The 22797-nt window shown below is 48.7% G+C and overlaps 1 protein-coding gene and 1 long non-coding RNA gene across 8 annotated transcripts in view; one reads left to right on the top strand and one right to left on the bottom strand.

The window, feature by feature from the left end:
* Positions 1-22797, bottom strand: part of PLCG2 (phospholipase C gamma 2) — a 178327-nt gene that overhangs the window by 121652 nt on the left and 33878 nt on the right. The window contains exon 1 of one of the 7 annotated variants that reach the window (XM_063797470.1): positions 17894-17941. The exons of 5 other annotated variants lie outside the window; for them this stretch is intronic. Coding sequence is in view for 1 of the 2 variants with exons in the window: in XM_063797471.1 (XP_063653541.1) it covers positions 5068-5165 (98 nt within the window). In the remaining variant the exon portion in view is untranslated. Of the gene's footprint in view, positions 1-5067; positions 5175-17893; positions 17942-22797 lie in introns of those variants that run through there. One more of the 7 variants, XM_063797471.1, reaches the window with a different exon arrangement.
* On the top strand, positions 3707-6084 carry LOC134808773 (uncharacterized). Its single transcript, XR_010152466.1, has 3 exons — positions 3707-3834; positions 4258-4309; positions 5836-6084. It is a non-coding gene; the product is annotated as an uncharacterized LOC134808773 (long non-coding RNA).

The raw sequence follows: 22797 nt of genomic DNA, 5'->3' as shown, positions 1-22797 counted from the left end.
TTATCTTCAATTATTATCATTATTACTATGATTATTATCATTATTATATTTGAGACCGAGTCTTTCTCTGTCGCCCAGGCTACAGAGCAATGGCACAATCTCAGCTCACAGCAACCTCCACCTCCCAGGTTTAAGCGATTCTCATACCTCAGCCTCCCAAGTAGTGTCACCACACCCGGCTAATTTTTGTATTTTTGGTAGAGATGGGGTTTTGCCATGTTGGCCAGGCTGCTTTCAAACTCCTGACCTCAGGTGATCTGCCCGCTTTGGCCTCCCAAAGTGCTGGGATTACAGGTGTGAGCCACCACACCCGGCCATCTTCATTATTATTATAACAGCTACTTACTAAGTGTTAGCTGTACGTAAGGTACTATATTAACTGCTTCACCTAAATTATCCCATTTCGTGCCAGCCACCCTACGACAGAGGAGTCATTATTATACCCATTTTGCAGACATAAAATTCTAAGGCTCAAACAGACAAGGAGCTTGTCCAAGGTCACACAGTGAATCAATAACAGAGCTGACACCAAACCAAGTAAGTGGCACCTGGAAGGCCACTTCCTCCTCTTTGGGTACCTCCACCTCCTCCCACTGAGAAAAACAGTGTTCATGACACCAGGAGGTGGGCAATGGGCCTTTCCCCTGCACACAGGGTCAGTTCTCCAGAGAGCAGATTACAGCAAGGACTTGGCACTTTTGCAGTAGTACCCAGTTCTGCAACGGACCAAGGCTGCCTCCCCATCCATCCAAGAGGAATCCAGAGTTAGCCATAAAAGACCAAAGGAACAAATAAAAACTCCTCAGCTCATGGCCAAGAAGCTCTGGGGACTGGCAGGAGGTTTTGTTAAAGGAGATTGTCCTCGTCCTGGGAGCCCTTGTAAAGGGCAGCCATGCCATGGTCCAGTGGGTTCTCTTCCCCACCCTGCTCAGATCTCACCCTGTCCCAGGTGGGTCCTACCAGAATCTTCCTCTCAGGAACATTCCTCAGGGAGCCCCAGCTCTGAAACCCCCAACAGCAGCAGCAGCAGCAGCAGCTCTGCAGATCCAGGGTCTATCAACCACGTGACAAGTGCTCTCTGTCCATCATCTCAGCGGTCTCTCCCAAAGCCCTAAGTAACTACCATTATCATCACCTCCATTTTGCAGAAGGGGAAACTGAGGCTCAGGCAGGTTGGGCAAGCTGGGGTCTGAGTCCTGCCAGTCTAGCTGCAGACCCAGAGTTCTCCAACACCACCTGCGCTGGCTCCTGGGCTGAGACTCTCACACAGACCGCCCTCACAATTCTGCCAGCAGCCAGCAGAACACGGAGCCCTCCGAGGTCAAGTTCAGGGCAGAAACACCTACTGGGACAGAGAACAAACCAGGCCCCCCTTACTGAACATTTAATAGGTGTCAGAGCTGACCTCAACATCTCTTTAATCCTCCCGCCAATCTTGGGAAGAAAGCCCCATTTTCCAGAGACAGCCCAGGAAGATGAAGTCACCCATTCAAGGCCACCTGGCTGGGTTTTGATGCCAAAGACACCAGGGTAGTCTGTGTGGGTGGCCCACAGTGGAAGGCCTGGAGACAAGGTAAGTCCAGTTACCTCCTGTCCCCATTCCCACGTTCCAGCAGCTGCTCCCTGAATGACCTCTCAGAAAACCTTGGGGTGAACCTGCTAGCTTCTGGCTAAAGATGAATGCTTCCTTTGAAGTCAGGTAAGCCTCTGCAGACAGAGAGATGCCAGAAGCATTCAGCACTCCCATCGCCAAAGGCAATCGTTAGGCAAGACACACAGGAGGCCGGGCGCCGTGGCTCATGCTTGTAACCCCACCACTTTGGGAGGCCAAGGCAGGAGGACTGCTCGAGCCCAGGAATTCCGAGACCAGCCTAGGCAACACCCTCACCTTGGCTGTAAGTTCCCACCTCTACAAAAAAATATATATATAATAATTATCCAGGAGTAGTGGTGCATGCCTGTGGTCCCAGCTACTCAGAAGGATGAGGTAGGAGCATTTCTTGATCCTAGGAGGTGGAAGGTACAGTGAGCTGTGATCACACCACCGCGCTCCAGCCTGGGTGACAGAGTGAAATCCTGACTCAAAAAAAAAAAAAGATTTTTTTAAATTTTGAAATTGAAAAAAAAAAAAAAAAACAGGCAGGAGTATCTTTTTACCTTGTCAGTGATTAACAGGAGAGGCCAGGGGCTTCCAGGTGCCTCCTCCTCACCCACAGGGAACGGCCACCCGGGCCAGAGTGCTGGCTCAGGACCCGTGTACCGACCGGAGCCACAGTCCAGGAAAAAGGACCCTGGGGGTGTGGACAGATTGCAAAAGAAGGCCCCAGTCCTCCAGAAGCTTCTCCACAGCCCAGTGACTCTAACACACAACCAGGCTGTGGCCCCCACAGAAAGGTAAAGCCCTCCTTCTTTAAAGAGTGATTTTCATTCTGGGGTTGCTGAACCCCAAACGTGGTATCCTCATGCTGTGGGCTCTTCTCACAGACCAGACTCAGGGAAGGAATGGGTTCTGCGAGGTGGGTGCCAGCAGGAAAGCACCCTCACCTTGGCTGTAAGTCAACACACGACACCCCCTCTCTGAGAGGTTGCCTTCCGCTTCTGGACTTCCCTTTCCAGGTCCTCATCACATCTCACAAGCGTGACTTGTTTCCCTGAGTTACTGTCATGGCCCCAGCAGCAAGCTGGGCACACAGGATGCCTTCAAGTATCGGCTGTCCACTGGCTGCCTGGGCCTCGCACGCTGACACCTTCCTATCTGGGCACTTACCCTGCTCTCTTATGGCTAATGGGTCACCCACAGGGTCTCCCACTAGCTCCAAGGATGGCAGGCCTCTGTCTCATTCTCTAGCTTTGCAAGAATGGGATCTGATCCTCTCGCAGTCAACTGGATATCATACCACTCACAGAAGTCTAATTAAAATGGTAGATTCTGCCTGGGCGCAATGGCTCATGCCTGTAATCCCAGCACTAAGGGAGGCTGAGGCAGGAGAATGGCTTCAGCTCAGCAGTTTGAGACCAGCGTGGGCAACACGGCAAAATCCCATCTCCACAAAAAATACATACACACACACACACAAATTAGCTGGGCATGGCAGTGCACATCAGTAGTCCCAGCTACCTGGGAGGCTGAGGTGGGAAGATAGCTTGAACCCAGGAGACAGAGGTTGCAGTGAGCCGTGATCATGCCACTGCGCTCCCACCTGGGTGATAGAGTGAGATCGTGTCTCAAAAAAAGGCAGGGTGGGGACAGATTCTACTCAAAAAGGAAAAGAAGAGCATGCATTAGGGAATATTCACTTAGCCTCTTTTGCTTAATCTGAGGATTATTCCTAAAATGTGGCTGCCATGTGGAGCGGAGCCCAGGAGAGAGGCTCTGATGGTGCCTGCCACCTCTGACCACTACCACTGTTAACAATGATGGTGAATATCCCCCCAAGTATTCACCATGAGTCAGGCACTGAGCAAAGGCTTTATGTGCATTTCCTCATTTGAGTGCCACAGAATCGCCACAATATCACTATTCCCCCCCATTTATCAAAGGAGAAGACTGAGGCCGGAGGACGACAAAGCCTACTGCTGGTAACTGTGTCCGAGTGCCCAGGCTCAATGGTGGGGCATGACTGCCTCTAGCAAGACAGCAGCCTGCAGAAGTCAGTCCCTTCCGCTAGGGCAAGAGGAGTCACCCCTGCCCCCGCTTTGCCTGTGCAAATGAGTCTTCATTTGTGGTTAGCAAGCCAGCCCTTCATTTCCCCACCAGGCTCAGAGTTTTGCAAACCAAAGTTGGGGGATGGCTAGCGTGGCCTCCCGGCAGTTCCTGTTGCAGACAGCTAGAAGGTAAGAGCCTTCCTTCCCTTTCAGAGAAGGCAGGATTGGGGCAAGAGCGGGGAGCCTCCTGGGGTCCCCATTACCCTCTAGCCCAGGCACTTCTGGCCTAAGTTCCCCCTAACACAAGGATCTGAGTCCCACTCGGGGTACAAATGCCTGCTGGACTCCACAGCTTGGGGCTGAAATCTACCTGCCTCCCTCTTTCCCAGCACTGGCCAGAGACGCAGCCAGGGGTCCCAACTGGAGTATGAGGTTGGATGAGGTTCAAATACTAACCCCACCATGTCCCCAGCTGTAAAACTGAGACAAATAGACAGGGCCAGTTTCGTGGCATTGACATGAGGATTTAAGGAGACCAAGTTCATGGCCAAGTGCTTAGTGAAGTGCCTGGCGCACAGCCTCTGTTTAAATGTTTGCTGCTATTATCCACAGATTCTCAAGATGATGGTCACGTCCGTTCATTCATCCATTCGGTCAACAAAGAGTAGGTGAAAGCCAACGTGCCAGGCACTGTTCTGGGAGCTGGGGATACAGCTATGAATAAAACAGACCAAATTCCTGGCCTCGAAGAATTACATTCTAATAGGAGGAGACAGAGACAAGTCAATATTTATTACACTTGGCAATCACAAGTGCTACAAAAACTAAACCAAAGAAGAGCAAAGCATGGTGTGTGACCAGGAGGGAGGGGCTCTCACAGAAGGTGTTATCAGGGAGGCCTCCCCAGAGGTGGTGACATCTGGGCTGATGTCTGAGATAGAATATTTCAGGCAGAGCAAATAGTAAATGCAAAGGCCCCAAGATGGAAATGTGTATGGTATGTTGTAGGAAGAGCAAGGTTGTTACCAGCTGGGACACACTGCGTATGCTCTCTGAAACCCTCATGACCCCCAGTGCCTGTCCATCTCCCCTCTCCTGCCTGGACATTCTAGTCACGCCGTCTCTGCACTTGCATATACCCTCAGTCATCCAGAAGCCCGACGCCCCCCTTCCCATGGGAAGGGATGAGCACCCTTCCCATCCCCCTCCACTATCACATACTGTGTCTGTCAGTCTCCTCCAGGGTCCTCTGGAGTCAGCTGCAGCCCTTGGCAGGTGATTTTGCCATTTCATTCATATATATACATATATAAAATATATGTGCCTATATATATATACACACACACACATGACACACACATGTACACACACACACACATCCCACACATTTTTTTGTTGTTGTTTTTTAAGACAGAGTCTTACCAGGCATGGGGGCTTATGCCTGTAATCCCAGCACTTTGGGAGGCTGAGGCCTGTGGATCACTTGAGGTCAGGAGTTCCAAGACCAGCATGGCCAACATGGTGAAATCCTGTCTCTAATAAAAATACAAAAATTAGCCAGCGGTGGTGGCATGCGCCTATAATCCCAGCTACTTGGAAGGCTGAGGCACGAGAAACGCTTGAACTCAAGAAGTGGAGGTTGCAGTGAGCCAAAAGTAGCACCACTGCCCTCCAGCCTGGGCCACAGAGCAAGATTCTGTCTCAAGAAAAAAGAAGAAGAAAAAGACAAGACATTGCTGGAGTGAGTGGCATGATCACAGCTCACTACAGCCTCAACCTCCTGGGCTTAGGTGATCTTCCCACCTCAGACTCCTAAGTAGCTGGGACTACAGGCACGTGCCAACATGCCTGGCTAATTTTTGTACTTTTTGTAGAGACAGGGTTTCATCATGTTACCCAGGCTATTCTCAAATCCCTGGGCTCAAGTGATCCCCCTGCCTCGGCCTCCCAAAGTGCTGAGATTATAGGCATGAGCCACTGCACCCAGCTACTATTATATATTTAATCTCTCCACTCCTTGAAGGCAAGACAGCACTGCTCATTCATGGGTCCACAGCAGGAAAGTGCCTGGCACCTAGTGGGGATGCCACCAAGAGGTAGAATAAGCCCCCTAGAGAGCAATTTGGCACTCACTACTGAGGGTGGAAATACACACGCCCCCCCACTCAGAGGTTCCTTCCCCATCCACAGCTACCACAGCACCCTCTGCAACTTCAAAGGAGAAAGGGACTCAGCACAAATGCCCAGCAGGAGAGAGTGGACAAAATGGCTCTTGTCACCAATGGAATGCTCTACAGCAATTCGAAAGAAAGAAACACCTCTACATGTCGATGGAAATAAACAAAAACTAGGTGCAATGTGGTGTCCTGGATGAATCCTGGAACAGAAGGAGAACATACGAGGAGAAACTGTTAAAGTCCAAATAAATTCTGGAACTCTAATAGTGATGTGGTAATGTTAATTTCTCACTTTTGGCAAAGGCATCATGGCAATATAAAACAGAGAAATGGGCCGGGTGTGGTGGCTCACACCTGTAATCCCAACACTTTGGGAGGCCAAGGAGGGTGGATCACTTGAGCTTAGGAGTTCGAGACTAGCCTGGTCAACATGGTGAAACTGGCTAGGCATGGTGACTCACGCCTGTAATCCCAGCACTTTGGGAGGCCGAGGCGGGCACATCACCTGAAGTCAGGAGTTCAAGGCCAGCCTGACCAACAGGGTGAAATCCCATCTCTACTAAAAATACAAAAATTAGCCGGGCACGTTGGCGTGTGCATGTAATCCCAGCTACTCAGGAGGCTGAGGCAGGAGAATCGCTTGAACCCGGAAGGCAGAGGTTGCAGTGAGCCGACATCGTGCCACTGCACTCCAGCCTGGGTGACAGAGCCAGACTCCGTCTCAAAAAAAATAAAATAAAATAAAAACTACTAACTACCCCATTCATGAATGAAAATCACAGATACAAAAAAGACAAGGCAGAGGGGGCAGTCCTTGTCATCATTAAAAGCCAGGTCCTATGCTTTTCTGACTATTCCTGAGACTAGCAATGTTTGAGAGGATGGCCCAAACAGGAAATTCATTCTGTGATGTCCTGTAAAATCAGAATGCAGTTGGTAAGATACAGCCTCTTATCTCCTGAACTCATGATCCACCCACCTCGGCATTCAGAAAAGAAAAAGGAATGCAAGTTAAGGGGAAAGAAATTCACATTTATTGAAACCTTCTATGTACCCGACTTCACCAGGCACTCAGGAAAATGCCACATTGTTCAATCATCACAGCAGCTTCGGAAGGCTGAGGCTGTGACGGCTGGCTTCTATATGAGGAAACTGAGTCTCAGACGACTTTTATAACTTGCTTAAGGCTGTAAAAGCAGGTTTTCTCAAGACCCTCTGCTGACCCCCAAGGACTCGCTGATCAAAACTGCAGCTCATAAAAGCAAAGGAAGAGGCACCACACCACAGCACAGAATAAAAATGACGCTTCTCGGCCGGGCGCGGTGGCTCACGCCTGTAATCCCAGCACTTTGGGAGGCCGAGATGGGCGGATCACGAGGTCAGGAAATCGAGACCATCCTGGCTAACATGGTGAAACCCCGTCTCTACTAAAAATACAAAAAAATTAGCGGGGCGTGGTGACAGACACCTGTAGTCCCAGGAGGCTGAGGCAGAAGAATGGCGTGTACTTGGGAGGCGGAGCTTGCAGTGAGCCGAGATCACACCACTGCATTCCAGCCTGGGCGACAGAGCAAGATTCTGTCTCAAAAAAAAAAAAAAAAAAAAAAAAAAAAAAAGACATTTCTCAACAGTCTGGAACAGACTTCACAAGTTGTTGGCCTGGGAACTGCATCAGGGTACAGGAGTGTTTTGTCAGGTGAAGATCATTTTGCTTATTTGTGTGTTTCAATGAGTCAACTTTTTTTTTTTTTTTTTTTTTTTTTTTTGAGACGGAGTTTTGCTCTTGTTGTGCAGGCTGGAGTGCAATGGCATGATCTCGGCTCAGTGCAAGCTCCGCCTCCCAGGTTCAAGCAATTCTCCTTCCTCAGCCTCTCAAATAGCTGGGATTACAGGCATCCACCACCATGCCTGGCTACTTTAGTATTTTTAGTAGAGACACGGTTTCTCCATGTTGGTTGGGTTGGACTTGAACTCCCAACCTCAGGTGATCCACCCACCTTGGCCTCCCAAAGTGCTGGGATTACAGGCATGAGCCACCATGCCTGGCCGAGTCAACGCTTTTTTTTAAATGAGGAGATTTCACAGTAACAACATATATTTCCAACTGCAGATCTGTGGACCCTGAGCCTGCAGCATGAGGTAGGATCTGTCCACTTTACACCAGGCACACATGCACTGACTCCCCGTTAACCATGGTTCCCACCACCCTTAGATCTTTCCCAGTGTGCAGCCTGTGTTTATTGTCATTTGTCCCCTAGATGCAACCTGCTTCTCTTATTTAGGTCACCTGTCCAGCTGCCTGCAGGTATTTATGTTTCTGATCTCTCATCTGAAACAGAGGAAGTAGGATTTTAAAGAAATAAATGCAGGCCGGGCACAGTGACTCATGCCTGTAATCCCAGCACTTTGGGAGGCTGAGGTGGGCAGATCACCTGAGGTCAGGGGCTCAAGACCAGCCTGGGCAACATGGTGTAACCCCATCTCTCTTAAAAATACAAAAATTAGCTCGGTGTGGTGGCACACCCCTGTAGTCCCAGCTACTCAGGAGGCTGAGGCACAAGAATCACTTGAACCGGGGAGGCAGAGGCTGCAATGAGCCAAGATCACACCACTGCACTTCCAACCTGGGCAACAGAGTGAGACTCCGTCTCAAAAAAAAAAGAAAAGAAAAGAAAAAGAAAGAAATGCAAAGTCTTATGTTTATATCTGAAGACTCAATTGCCCCTGCACAGGAGGAATGAGAGCTTCAAAACAACAGCCACACGTGACTCATGCCTGCAATCCCAGCACTTTGGGAAGCCAAGACAGGTGAACTCCTTGAGCCTAGGAGTTCGAGATCAGCCTGGGCAACCTGGCAAAACCCCAGCTCTACCAAAAAAAAAAATACAAAAAATAGCTGCGCATAGGAGCATACACCTGTGGTCCCAGGTACTTGGGAGACTGAGATAAGATCACTTGATCCTGGGAAGCTGAGGCTGCAGTGAGCGATAGTTGCACCACTGCACTCCAGCCTCAGTGGCAGAGTGAGACCCTGTCCCAAAAAAAAAACAAAAAAAAACCAGCAATCCTCTATAATGTATGAGATTAACCATGCACCTTACCACACATCCCGTTGAGGGGGGTCCCCTGACTCTTATTTCAGCACAAGGTCAACAAGGAGATGCAGCCCTAGGCCACAGCGCAATCATGGGGCTTAGGAATCTGCAGAACATGAGGAAATTCCCTAGGGGAACAGGGAGGCTGGAAGCAGAAACCAGTCCAGGATCAAGTGTCCTATCTTCAGTCATCTCATCGGATCCACAGGAGGCAGGAGGCTGGTTCTGCGGATCTCCAACAGGAATAAACCAAGACCTCAAATGAATACAGAAGAAGAACTTTTTAAAAACCCAGCAATTACTCAAAATTGTCTCCGGCGGCCTTGAGAGTCATACTAGAAAATCACGGTAAAGCTGTTCCAGCTAAGTGGCTTTGGGAAGGTTCTTGCTACTTTATGAAACTCAGTTTCCCCATCTATAAAATGGGTAGACTCGTCAAAAAGCATGAGGAGGATTTTTAAAGCGCCAAGGACAGAGGTTAATAAGACCACTCAAAGGACGTGGTTAATGAGTGGCTGCTGCTATCACCATTTGAAGCACTGAGTATTGTAGAGAAGCTTCCTCCAACAACCACCACTATCACTGACTGAACATGTGTTATTCTAAGTGCTTGTTACATTGAATTCTAAAACACTGCTGTGAGATAGGTCCTACTATTATTGCGATTTTATCAGTGAGGAGACTGAGGCACACGAGGTCGAGCACTTTGACCTCAAGGTCACACTGGTAAGTGCAGAGCTGAAACTGGAGCCCAGGTAACCCGCCCGTGGACCCCTACACCGACCTCCTACTGCACCTAGGTGAGGACACAGATCATACTTGATGCTTTTCTCGGTTGCCCCATCTCTGAGCCTAGGATCCTGGAGCCTTGCCGTGGCAGAGGGAAGCACATCTCCAAACAGGGATGAACCCCAAGAACCAGGAGGTGGACGTGATGCCAGAAATAAAGGTGGCAAAGGGGCCGAGGAGGACTCTAGCTTTCTGGCATGGGGACCTGGCTGGATGGTGGTATCTCTTACCACAATGGGGAAAACTGGAGGAATAGGTTTTAAAGGCAGAGATCTCAGTTGTTTTGGTGACAAATTCCATTTTGGACAGGTTGAGTTTGAAATATTTACAAGATACCCAGTGCGACTAGACAACATTTCCAGAGCTCGCTCCAAGTTCAAAGCTCCTTTCACTGACATGTGAGAAAATTTCTCTGGTCCAACCCCATCTGATTTCTATGTCTTCTTTCTCTACGATCCACCTAACACCCTATGTGACAATCTTAGCCTTGTCATCTTGTCTCTGTCTCCCTAAGACTTGAACCCCTGAAGGACAAGACCTTGCTTTGGTCAATCTGGTGATAAGCAGAGTCTCCAGCATGTGGAAGGGCTCAGTAAATATTTACCGAATGGGTCAAGGAAAGGGATCTCAGGAGATGGTTACGTGGGAGTGTGTTTCCTACTAGATGAGTGCAAAAGTTGTCACAATTTTTGCCATTAAAGTTACAATTAAACTGCAATTACATTTGCACCAACCTACTATTACTGCTCTAAAAGATTAGAGCATCTCGGGCTGGGCGCGGTGGCTCACGCCTCTAATCCCAGCACTTTGGGAGACCGAGGCAGGTGGATCACCTGAGGTCAGGAGTTGGAGACCAGCCTGGCCAACATGGTGAAACCCTGTCTCTACTAAAAATACAAAAAACTAGCCAGGTGTGGTGGCGCATGCCATGCCTGTAGTCCCAGCTACTTGGGAAGCTGAAGCAAGAGAATGGCTTGAATCCAGGAGGCAGAGGTTGCAGTGAGCTGTGATCATGCCATTGCACTCCAGCCTGGGTGACAGAGTGAGACTCTGTCTCAAAAAAAAAAAAAAAAAAAAAATTAGAGCATCTCTTCAGATCTAATCTAAAAGATTAGAGCAGTAATAGGAAAAAAACACACTCCCAAATAAGCATCACTGAGGCCAGGATGGCCCCACAAACCTAGTGGCTTACAACAACACAAATTTACCATCTTGCAATTATGCAGGTCTGATTTCCAAAACGGGTCTCGCTGGGCTAAGACCAAGGAGTCAGCAGGGCTGTGTTCCTTCTGGAGGCTCCAAGGGGGAATCCACCCATTGCCTTTCCCAGCTCTAGAGGCCACCTGCATTTCTTGGCTTGTGGCCCCTTCCTCCACCTTCAAAGCCAGAATCCTGCTATCTCTCCCTGACTGTGACCTCCTACCTTCCTCTTTTAAAGATCCTTGTAATTACATTACGCCTACCTGGGTCATGCAGGAGAATCTCCCCATCTCAAGATCTTTCCCTTAATCACACATGCAAAATCTCCTTTGCCACATAATGTAACATATCCACAGGTTCCAAGGATTAGGACATGGACACCTTTGGGGGTATGTGCAGGGAGTCACCATCCAATGAAAGGTGACATCATGGGGAAGGACAAAAAGGCCAGAGGTCACATGGCAGCTATGAGAGGATCCCAGCCATCCTGGCCTCAGTGTTGCTCTTTAATTATAACCGCTGAATCTGAATGCCCAGTCTCTCCCACACCCCGTTATCTCACCAGTGTGGCACACGAGGAACACGGTGAGAAGGCCTGAGGGAGATCCAAACATGATCCCAACGAAAAGTCCCAGCCACACCTGGCTCCACAAAAGCTGGAGGTGCTTTCCAGCAGTCACAACCCCAGAGGCTGTTTGCTGACAAATCACAAGAAAATAGGTGGCTGGGACCATGTGCAGTGCCTCACGCTTGTAATCCCAGCACTTTGGGAGGTTGAGGTGGGTGGATTACTTAAGATCAGGAGTTCCAGACCAGCCTGGCCAACGTGGTGAAACCCTGTCTCTACTAAAAATACAAAAATTAGCCGGGTGTGGTGACGCATGCCTATAATCCTAGTTACTTGGGAGGCTGAGGGAGGAGAATTGCTTGAACCCGGGAGGTGGAGGTTGCAGTGAGCTGAGATCACGCCATTGCACTCCAGCCTGGGTGACAAGAGTGAAACTCCATGAAAGAAAGAAAGAGAGAAAGAGAGGGAGGGAGGGAGGGAAGGAGGGAAAGAAAGGAAAGGACAGGACAGGACAGGACAGGAAAGGAAAGGAAAGGAAAGGAAAAAGAAAAAGAAACAGAAAAAGAAGGAAAAGAAGGAAGGAAGGAAAGGGAAAGGGAAAAGAGGAAGGGAGGAAGGAAGGAAGAAAGGATGGAAGGAAAGGAAGGAAGGGAGGAAAGAAAAGAAGGAAGAAAAAAGAAAAGAAAAGAATTGGCTGGGTGCAGTGGTTCATGCCTGGAATCCCAGCACTTTGGGACACCGAGGTCAGGGGATTGCTTGAGGCCAGGAATTCAAGGCCAGCCTGGGCAACATAGAGAGACCCTGTCTCTACAGGGAAAAAAAAAAAAATTAGCTGGGCATGGTGGTGCACATCTGTAGTCTCAGCTACTTGAGAGACTGAGGCGGGAAGATCGCTTGAGCCCAGGAGTTTGAGGCTACAGTGAGCTATGATCACACTACTGCACTCCAGCCTGGGCGACAGAGCCAGATCCTGTCTCTTAAAAGTAAATAAACAAGAAAACAGTCATCTTAAAGCCTTCAACACAAATCCAAGCTAGACAGGAAGGGGCTCACTTCAGAGATCAGACAGTGCAGCCCCTGCCCCCACTCAATCTTCACCTGGACTGTCATGGGGCGAGGGGTGGGGAGCAGCATTTCAGGGACTGGCCAGACAGGAAGCCTGGCCTCTGTGAGCAAGCAGCTCACTTCTGTGTTTCTGTCGAGAGAGGAAGCCTCTCTGCTGCAGCTCCCTGGGCCACAGGGGCTCACCAGAGGCCTGACTGCAGAGATCCAGTCTCGAGGTAAAGCCCCGGGGAAGCCAGACCTCCCCTAGGCTGGACTGAAAACAATCCATCCAGATCAGAAGGGAAGAAATATAAAAATGACCGTAGGGCGCCATCATCCAAGAGGCCACTTTCCTGTGAAACCACAGCCAACATAGGCCTCGCCTGCTTTATAAGTGCCCTACGGCTGCTGTACCAATTACTGCAAACTCAGTGGCTTAAAGCAACACACATTTATCAGCTTTCAGCTCCTAGGTCAAAACCAGTCTCACTGTGCTAAAACCAAGGTGTCGGCAGCACTGGTTCCTTCTGGAGGCTCCGAGGGAAAACCTGCTTCCTGGCCATTTTCACCTTGCAGTGGCCGCCTGCAATCGTGGCGTGTGGCCTCTTCCTCTGCCTTCGAAGCACATCATTCCAAGCTCTGTTGCCATCATCTTGCCATTGTCTTCTACTCACTCTGATCTCCTGCCTTTTTCTTTTTTCTTTTTTTTTTTTTTTTGAGATGGAGTCTCGCTCTTGTCTCCCAGGCTGGAGTGCAGCGGCATGAACTCGGTTCACTCACTACAACCTTCACCTCCCGGGTTCAAGCGATTCTCCTGCCTCAGCCTTCTGAGTAGCTGGGATTACAGCTACACACCACCATGCCCAGTTAATTTTTGCACTTTTAGTGGAGACGGGGTTTCGCCATATTGGCCAGGCTGGTCTCGAACTGCTGACCTCAGGTGATCCACCCGCCTCGGCCTCCCAAAGTGCTGGGATTACAGGCATGAGCCACTGCCCCCAGCCCCGCCTTTTTCTTAAAAGGACCCTGTGAACACACTGGATCCACCTGGGTAACCCAGAATACTCTCCCATCTCAACCTTCTTCACTTAATTTCATCCACAAGGTCCTCTTTACCGAGTAAGATGACATATCCACAGGTTCCGGGGAGCAGGACATGGACATCTCTGGGGGCCATCAATCATGCCTACCACCTATGCCGACCCTTCAACACCCTGTCCACTGATCTGCAGAGGAGGAGAGTATTATTTCAAAGACAATTTTGGAACATCTTCCCAGGAAAGCCAAATCTCAAGACCCCACACCCCACCACAATTGACAAAGCTAAGAGAAATTGAAAACAAGCTCTAGGGCAAGCACAGAGGGTAAAAATGAAAAAGGAAGAAAAAAAGACACTCCCTATTTGCAGCATCTCTGCAGCGTAAGGGTGCTTTGCATACACACTGGAGAGTCTAGTCTCATCTTCCCTAGTTAACACAGGAAAAGAGAAGGCTCAGCGAAGTTAAGGAATTTGCCCAAAATCACACAGCCTGCAAATGGTGGATCTGGGATGGAACCCCAGGCCTGTCTGGCTCTCTCTTTGTGCTGCTCTGGAAAAAAAAAAAAAAAAAAAAAACATCTTGGATCTGTCTGAGATTATTTGAGAGGGGAGGGGTCCCCAAAAGTTGTTTGCAGTAAAACCTTTTCTTTTGGGTAGGAAGTTATGCAAAGCATTTGCCACTGCCCCCAGTTGCTTGGCAAGTTAGCAGAGAAAGATCTATTTTGGGGCTCTGCGCTCCACTGATCTGTTCACCACCCGCTGCTTATACATTTTTTTCTACAGAGGCCACTTCCTGAGGCTTAAATGGGTTGGTCAGCCCAGCAAGACCAAGCCTGGCTCAGAGCAGGACACAAGGCAACAAGTAGGGCCAGCACTGAGCAGCCAGGAGCCCCCAGGACCCACCTCAAAAGGAAAACCACCCATCTTAGAAGAGGCAACGGCTGCCTGTCAGCCGATCACCAAGACACACAGCATTCGAGCCCTCGAGGAAGGCAACAGCCACCGAGGCTGCCCAACTACACATGTACATTTGTATTATTTCATTCATTCATTCATATTATTCAAGAGCCCCAAACTGGAAATACCTCCAGTATTCACCACTATGCCTTGGGGTGGTTTGTTACACAGCAAGAGACAACAATCCATTATTATTATTACTATGATATTTAGCATCTGCTATGTGCCAGGCATTATTCTAATCCCTCACATGTTAACTCACTGAATCCCCGCAACAATCTGATAAAGCGGGTAATGTGGCCAGGCACGGCGGCTCACGCACACCTGTAATCCCAGCACTTTGGGAGGCCGAGGCAGGCAGATCATTTGACATCAGGAGTTCTAGACCAGCCTAGCCAACATGATGAGACCCTGTCTCTACTAAAAATACAAAAATTAGCCAGGCATGATGGTGTGCACCTGTAATCCCAGCTACTCAGGAGGCTGAGGTGGGCGGATCATTTGACGTCAGGAGTTCTAGACCAGCCTAGCCAACATGATGAGACCCCCATCTCTACTAAAAACACAAAAATTAGCCAGGCATGATGGTGTGCACGTGTAATCCCACCTACTCAGGAGGCTGAGGTGGGAGGATCATTTGACATCAGGAGTTCTAGACCAGCCTAGCCAACATGATGAGACCCTGTCTCTACTAAAAATACAAAAATTAGCCAGGCATGATGGTGTGCACCTGTAATCCCAGCTACTCAGGAGGCTGAGGTGGGAGGATTGCTTGAACCTGGGAGGCGGAAGCTGCAGTGGGCCAAGATTGCACCACTGCACTCCAGCCTGGGTAACAGAGTGAGACTCTGTCTCAAAAAAAGAAAAAAAATTGGGTAATGTTTCCCCATTATATAGAGGGGAAAACTGATATGCCCAATATCTCCCATGAGGAGAATGGGGGAGTAGGCAGTGGTATATTCAGTCACTGGAATGCTGCTCAGCAACAGAAAAGAAAAAACTACTGATGCTAGCAACAACATGGGTGAACCTTGAGAACATCACACAAAAGAAGTCGAATGCAAAACACAGTCTACTGTTTCATTCCATGTTTATGAAATTCTCAAACCAAGGAAAAATCCTGGATGACTCAAAGTAGGTTGGGGTGGCCTGGGGCAGGGAGTGTGCATGCTGGGGAGGGTGGGGGGCTGCTGACTGCAGAGGGAAGTAAGGGAACCCTCTCTCCTGCGATGGAAGGTGTTCTGTGTCTCAATTAGGGTGGTGGTTACACATGTCTACACATGTGTCAAAATGCATCAAACTGTGTACTTAAAATGAGTGCCTTTTATTGTATATAAATTAAATATGAAATAAAGTTCATTTTAAAAAGTTCTTAAAATATGAAGCACAACTTCCATTACCTAAAAGATCATAATCCTTAGAGATGAAATAGGACATCTTCACAGAAAAGCAACCAGATCCTAGTTTGGGTCCAGGGCTCCCTGGAGGGTAGGCAATGGGAGATATTTTTCTTTTGTGTTTGTCTATCTTTTCCAAAGGTTCTAGAATGAATCTGCATTTCTCTGATAATGGAAAATAAGACCTACTAAATGTAATTTTTAAAACTGAGCTAGGGCTAGGCACAGTGGCTCACAGCTGTAATCCCAGCACTTTGGGAGGCTGAGGCGGGCAGATCACAAGGTCAGGAGTTCGAGACCAGCCTGGCCAACATGGTGAAACCCCCATCTCTGCTAAAAATACAAAAATTAGCCAGGCATGGTGGTGGGTACCTGTAATCCCAGCTACTCAGGAGGCTGAGGCAGGAGATTCGCTTGAAACCAGAAGGCGGAGGTTGCAGCGAGCCGAGATAGCACCACCGCACTACAGCGTGGGTGAAAGAGCGAAACTTAGTCTCAAAAAATAATAATAATAATAATTAATAAATAAATAACTGAGCTGGGATAGAGTCCACCTTCCAGAGGTGGCTGGGAAGATCTCACACCTCAGGGCAGGGTGAAAAGCAGTGGGCGAGGAGCCAGGAGGTCCACCCAGCTAAGCCTCAGGCTTCCTGGGTGCCCCAAGCCAAATCCTTGACTTCTCCAAGCCTGGCTGCACAGATTAGCAGGAGCTCCCTCGCCTCACAGGGTTGGTACCAGATGAAGCCTCAGAAATGAGCTCTGAAAATGGATATGAGGCAGTGTTGTCACACCACACCTGGGAATCCAACACCCCCAGGATGTCCTGACTCTGCCCAGCCATCTGACTCTGGAAAGAACACAAACCATCCTCCACCCACCACATCCATCTCCAGAAGCAGCCCGGCACCCAACAAGGTCTTTGTCTTCCATGCTCAAGCACCGCCAACCTCCACTGAACCCCAGAGTCAGGCCGACCAGAATGTGGATCTGAACTCTGCCATGCCCTGCTGTGTAGACTTGAGCAAGTCACTGGACCTCTCTGAGCCTCAGCTTCCTCTGCAAATTGAAGGAGTTACACCTGCCTCATGGGGGGCCTAGAAGGATGAAATAAGATGACAGTGTTGGAAATACCCTAAGTTCTCACTAAAAAGCTGTATTTATTTTTGTGATTCAAAGAGCCCCACCACAGTAAAAAAAAAAAAAAAAAAAAAAAAAAAAAAAAAATTCCATGAGCCCACACTAGCTTATGGAAAAGGAATCAAATCCCCCTATTCATATTCTACCTAAATACCAGTTCTCATGAGGCTGCCCTCCACACTCCTCCCTTATGCCAGAGTGACAGGCTCAGCAGCCCTCAGTTTCCATGGAAACTCATGACAAGGGGCATCATGATGGAAGTTATTTCAGCCATTTCCTGCTGCCCACAGTGCCAACAAGGCTTGCTGCAGCAGAGAAAAGGTATGCCCAGCTAGTTGGCTCTGTCCTGGCTATTGTTCAGGCCATTGAAGCCTCCAGAAACACAGCCCCCACCAAGCAGATAATTCCTGAAGCTCAGGCCTTCGGAGCTCCATTTCCGTGCAGCCGATGAGTATCCCCAAGATGCAAGCAAAGGAAGAATGGCATTCACCCATGCAGACAGCATCTATGGTCTACCTGGTATGTGCTAGTCATCATGCATGACACAGGAACAATGAATGGAACAAACAGCCCCCTTTCAAAGAGCTGACAGTCTGAGAAAGAGAGACATTAAATGCCCACATAAATATAAATAACCACCATATGACAATGCTCCCAAAGAGAAGAGCACGATGGAATGAGAGACTAATGGGATGTCCTCCAGAGGGGCAGGAAGTGAGGAGCTGACTGAGCCACAGACTTGATCAGGCAGAAAGGACCTCACCAGTGAGGAAACTGAGGCACAGAGGGCCGAAGCAATCCTAACAGGAGTAAGAGCGTAACACACTAGCTCGCTGAATACTCACGAGAGCCCTGTAAAGTAGGTGTTGTAATTCTCACTTCACAGATCCGGGGACACGAGCCCACAGAGAGGAAGTGACCGAGCCCAGGCCACATGATAGGAAGGAACAGAGAGTAGATGACAACCAGGTCTCTCTAATCTTGCCCCTTCCCTCCCAGAATCTGTCTTCTCCTTTGGGTCTTTGCTCTCAACCCCACGTGTTCACTTAACCCCCTTCTCCGCGAAACAGTAAGGAACATGAGAACATGTTCATAAGCACAGGGAGCTTGTCTCATTTTTGCCTACCCTGGCCTGGGCCTGACATGTAATAACTTATCAATAAATGTGTTAAGTGAAAGAATCACAACCGAGTGCAGGGGCTTATGCCTGTAACCCCAGCTCTTTGAGAGGCCAAGGGCATGAGGGTCACTTGAGTCGGGGAGTTTTAGACCAGCCTGGGCAACACAATGAGACCCTATCTCTACTTGAAATTTTAAAAATAAATAGATAAAATGAAATAATCACAAGGTGCCCTCTGATGTTCTACATACATCTTTGTCATCTTCTGGAAGGGCAGGTGCAATTTGAGGGCTCTTGTTTTACCACTTGTGTTTACTGAAGCTGTAGCAACACCACACACAGCTGACAAAAGGCGTTTAAAACCACCCTAGTGCCTTGCGCAGCACCCCTCAAGACGATGCACTCCAGCGTGGGCAACAAAAGCGAAACTCCTTCTCAAAAATAATAATAGTAATATCAACATCTAAAACAGCTTTCTGTTTTTAGTGGAAGATAGGTGCTTCGCACGCACTAATTCATTTTACCTTCATAACTGCCTCATGGCACAGGTACTAATATTATTCCCATTTTATACACGGGAGATGGATGCATAGTCCTTCTCCACCTGGAGGACTCTTCTCATCGGATCTTGGCCTAAATATCAGCTTCTCAGAGAGGCCTTTCCTGACCACCCATCACGTGGGCTCTTCCTGTCCCTTGTGCTGACTTCGCTTGTAAAGACAGGGCTTTGTCTTCACCTCCCTGTTTACCATCCGTCTCTTCCCACCAGCCTTCAAAACTCACAAGAAGGACACTGTGATGGTTGTGCCTCTATTTCCCCAGCATCTAACGCAGCCAGTGCCCATCACCTTCTGGGCAATAAATGGGTAACTGTGCAATGGGCATAGGAAAAAAAGCCCAGCTCAGAGAAGACTCTAGACCAGCTAGAAAGAGGCAGAACTGGATGTGGCCCCAGGTGCCTGAGTGTTTTCCCACTAATGATAACAGCGCAACCGCACTTTCAGTTCTTGCTTCTGGACATCAGGATCTTGGGAGTAAGTCATAATTTCTGGCTGGGCACCATGGCTAATGCCTGTAATCCCAGCATTTTGGGAGGCTGAAATGCGAGGACTGCTTTAGCCCAGGAGTTTAAGACCAGCCTAGACAACATAGTGAGATCCCACGTCTACTAAAAAAAAAAAAAAAAAAAAAAAAAAAAAATTAAAATTAGCTGGGCATGGTGGTGCATACCTGTAGTCCCAGCTACCTGTGAGGCTGAGGGAGGAGGATCATTTGAGCCCAGGAAGTCAAGGCAGTAGTTGAGCTGTGATTGCACCATGGCACTCCAACCTGGGCAACAGAATGAGACTGTGTCTCAAAAAAAAAAAATTATAATGAGGGACAAGGTCTCCTTCTCAGACTTGCCAGGTCACCCTTTTCATGGTCCCAAAATAGGATATGCCAGATAGTTCAGTATCTGAAGCCTAATTTATTTGTTTTTTGAGACAGGGCTTTACTCTGTTGCCCAGGCTGGAGTGTAGTGGCACGATTTGGACTCACTGTAACTTCCATCTCCCAGGTTCAAGCAATTCTCCCACCTCTGCCTCCCAAGTAGCTGGGATTACAGGCATGTGCTGCCACACCCAGCTGATTTTCATATTTTTAGTAGAGGCGGAGTTTCACCATATTGGCCAGGCTGGTCTCGAACTCCTGACCTCAAGTGATCCTCCTGCCTCAGCCTCCCAAAATGCTGGGATTACCGGCATAAGCCATCGCACCTGTCCGTGAAGGTGCTTTTTTTTTTTTTTTTAGATGAAGTCTTGCTCTGTCACCCAGGCTGAAGTGCAGTGGCACAATCTCGGCTCACCGCAACCTCCACCTCCCGGGTTCAAGCAATTCTCTTGCCTCAGCCTCCTGAGTAGCCAGGATTACAAGCGCAAGTCACCGTGCCTGGCTAATTTTTGTATTTTTAGTAAAAAACGGGGTTTCACAATGTTGGCGGGGCTGGTCTCGAACTCCTGACCTCAAGTGATCCGCCCACCTTGGCCTCCCAAAGTGCTGGGATAACAGGCGTGAGCCACTGTTTCTGGTCATTTAAGAGTGCTAAATTATAGCGCCCTTAAGACCTACAAAGGTTTCCACCAAGAAGACCGCGAGAATCGAAGAAGCCACCACCTGCATGGGAACTGGAAAAAATCAGGCTGGATTTTCCCATGCTCAGACTCCCAGCAGCTGAAGAGGGACTTGTGTTCTGAGTGGCTTTTGAGCCCCCATGGCCTCTGAAAGGGCCAGGAGAACTTCGGAACAACAGGCTGAGTAGTCAACAGAGCCCAGGCAGGGCAGGCTGAAGAAGAAAACAGCCCCCAACCATGGCAGTGTTAAAGATGCAAATTAGGAAGCCTCTAGGGGGTGGTCTCTCAGCCCCTGCAGTTTCCCGCTGGAAAGACAGGGTCCCTGGGATACACTCTAAGACTGTATCTTCACCTCTGGGAATCAGAGGCTCAGCTACACAGAAGGATCTCACTGTGTTGTGTGGCTGCCAACCTGCTGAGGCTGAGACCCCTTGGTGAGGACTGGGAGACCCATGCCCTAGCCTGGGCCCACCAGGGAGAGCTGGGAACCCCCTCCCTTCACTGTCTAGTAAGGCCCCATATGCAATAAAACCTCCTCCCTTCGCATAACCACCCTCTGCATGAAGAGGCGCTCCAGAGCGTCATATCACAGGTGCTTCATTTTAAGCCTGAATTCCCCAATTATCATTCCTTCCATAACTCAGGAAAAAAAGGAAATGTTTAAAAATTAACTTCAGCAACTCTGGTTTTGCCTTGGAAGATTTGTCAGGCTGGAACAGCCACTGGAACAAGCAGTCCTGATAATAATAAAAGTAACTTCTTATCGCCACCATCTCCAGCAGCTGACGTTTAGTCAGCACTTACTCTAGACAAACCCTGTGCTACAAACCTAATGTGTATTGGCTCATTTAATCTTTATCCCAACTCTATGGGGAGAGGATCATCATAATCCCCACTGTAGAGACAAAGAAACTGAGGTTCAGAGAGGTTAACTCCCTGTGGTCACACAGCAAGGGAACAGTGAGACAGGACAAAAGCCTTGGGTCCTTGCTCTCCATTCTGCCTGTGCTTCATGTCCCCCAGGGTGTCTTTTTTTTTCTTTTGAGACAGAGTCTCGTACTGTTGCCCAGGCTGGAGTGCAGTGGCATGATCTTGGTTCACTGCAACCTCCACCTCCCGGGTTCAAGTGATTCTCCTGCCTCAGCCTCCCAAGTAGCTAGGATTACAGGCACACACCACCATGCCTGACTAATTTTCATATTGTTTTAGTAGAGATGGGATTTCACCATTTTGGCCAGGCTGGTCTCCAACTCCTGACCTCATGTGATCTGCCTGCCTCAATCTCCACAAGTGCTGGGATTACAGGCATGAGCCACTGCACTCAGTCCCCATGGGTACCTTTCAATCCAATCCTGGCTACACCCCACCTCGCAGATCCTCCACTCTTAAACATTCTGACCCTAGACTATATCTCTGCCCCGTCTCAGCTCCTGAAGCACTGCTAAGACAGGCAGGTCCCCTCAAAAGACCTTATTACCTATTGAGGAGAACAGTGAAATAACCAGAAAACAAGCAAAAAGACAGCCTATCCTTCAGACCCGGTACCATTCCCCTCCGCTGTATCTTAGGACATTTATATCCTAGCCCCGAAGTTTGGCACTAACACACAGACCCCCGCCTGGGTTCCCAGCCCCTCATCCTCTCTCCTTATGGAGGGCAGCCTCCTAATATCCAAGTACCAGACCTGCCTTCTAGATCACTCAACACACCCAAGCTCAAGGCCCAGAGAGATGCCCCTGAATACCGTGGTCTCCATCTCTGGTGGATTCACGATAGCCACAAACTTCTTCCCATCAACAGGTAGAATCTATTTCCATTCCCTATGTCAGGGCTGGCCTTGTGACTTCCTTTTAACACAGCAAAAGTTTCAGGCTTCTGCTTTCTGTCCCTTGGAAGCCATCACAGAGAAGACTAGCTACTGTGAGACCACCATGCTGTAAGGAAGCCCAAACTAGCCACAGAACAGGGAGAGACACAACACAAAGGAACACTGGTGGCCCAGAAAGCTGCCTGGGAACTTCCAGTCTGGCCATCCGCTGAATATATTCAGGTAAGGGACTCCAGGCAACACCAAGTGAGACAGAACAGCAAATCCACTGACTAAGCTCTGCCCAAATTCCTGACCCACAGAATTGTTGTTTTAAGCTCCTGTGTTTTTACACTGTTATAGAAAAATCTCCTTAAGCTGATAAGCAATTTCAGCGAAGTCTCAGGATACAAAATCAACGTGCAAAAATCACAACCATTTCTACACCATGACAGACAAACAGAGAGCTAAATCATGAATGAACTCCCATTCACAATTGCTACTAAGAGAATAAAATACCTAGGAATACAACTTACAAGGGATGTGAAGGACTTCTTCAAAGAGAACTACAAACAACTGCTCAAGGAAATAAGAGAGGACACAAACAAATGGAAAAACACTCCATGCTCATGGATAGGAAGAATCAATATGGTGAAAATGGCCATACCGCCCAAAGTAATTTATAGATTCAATGCTATTCCCATCAAGCTA

The sequence above is a fragment of the Pan troglodytes genome, chromosome 18, assembly GCF_028858775.2.
Source record: "Pan troglodytes isolate AG18354 chromosome 18, NHGRI_mPanTro3-v2.0_pri, whole genome shotgun sequence".
NCBI classification, from domain to species: Eukaryota; Metazoa; Chordata; class Mammalia; order Primates; family Hominidae; genus Pan; species Pan troglodytes.
Note: the sequence above shows the minus strand (reverse complement) of the source record. Positions and strands in the feature narration are given on the sequence as shown.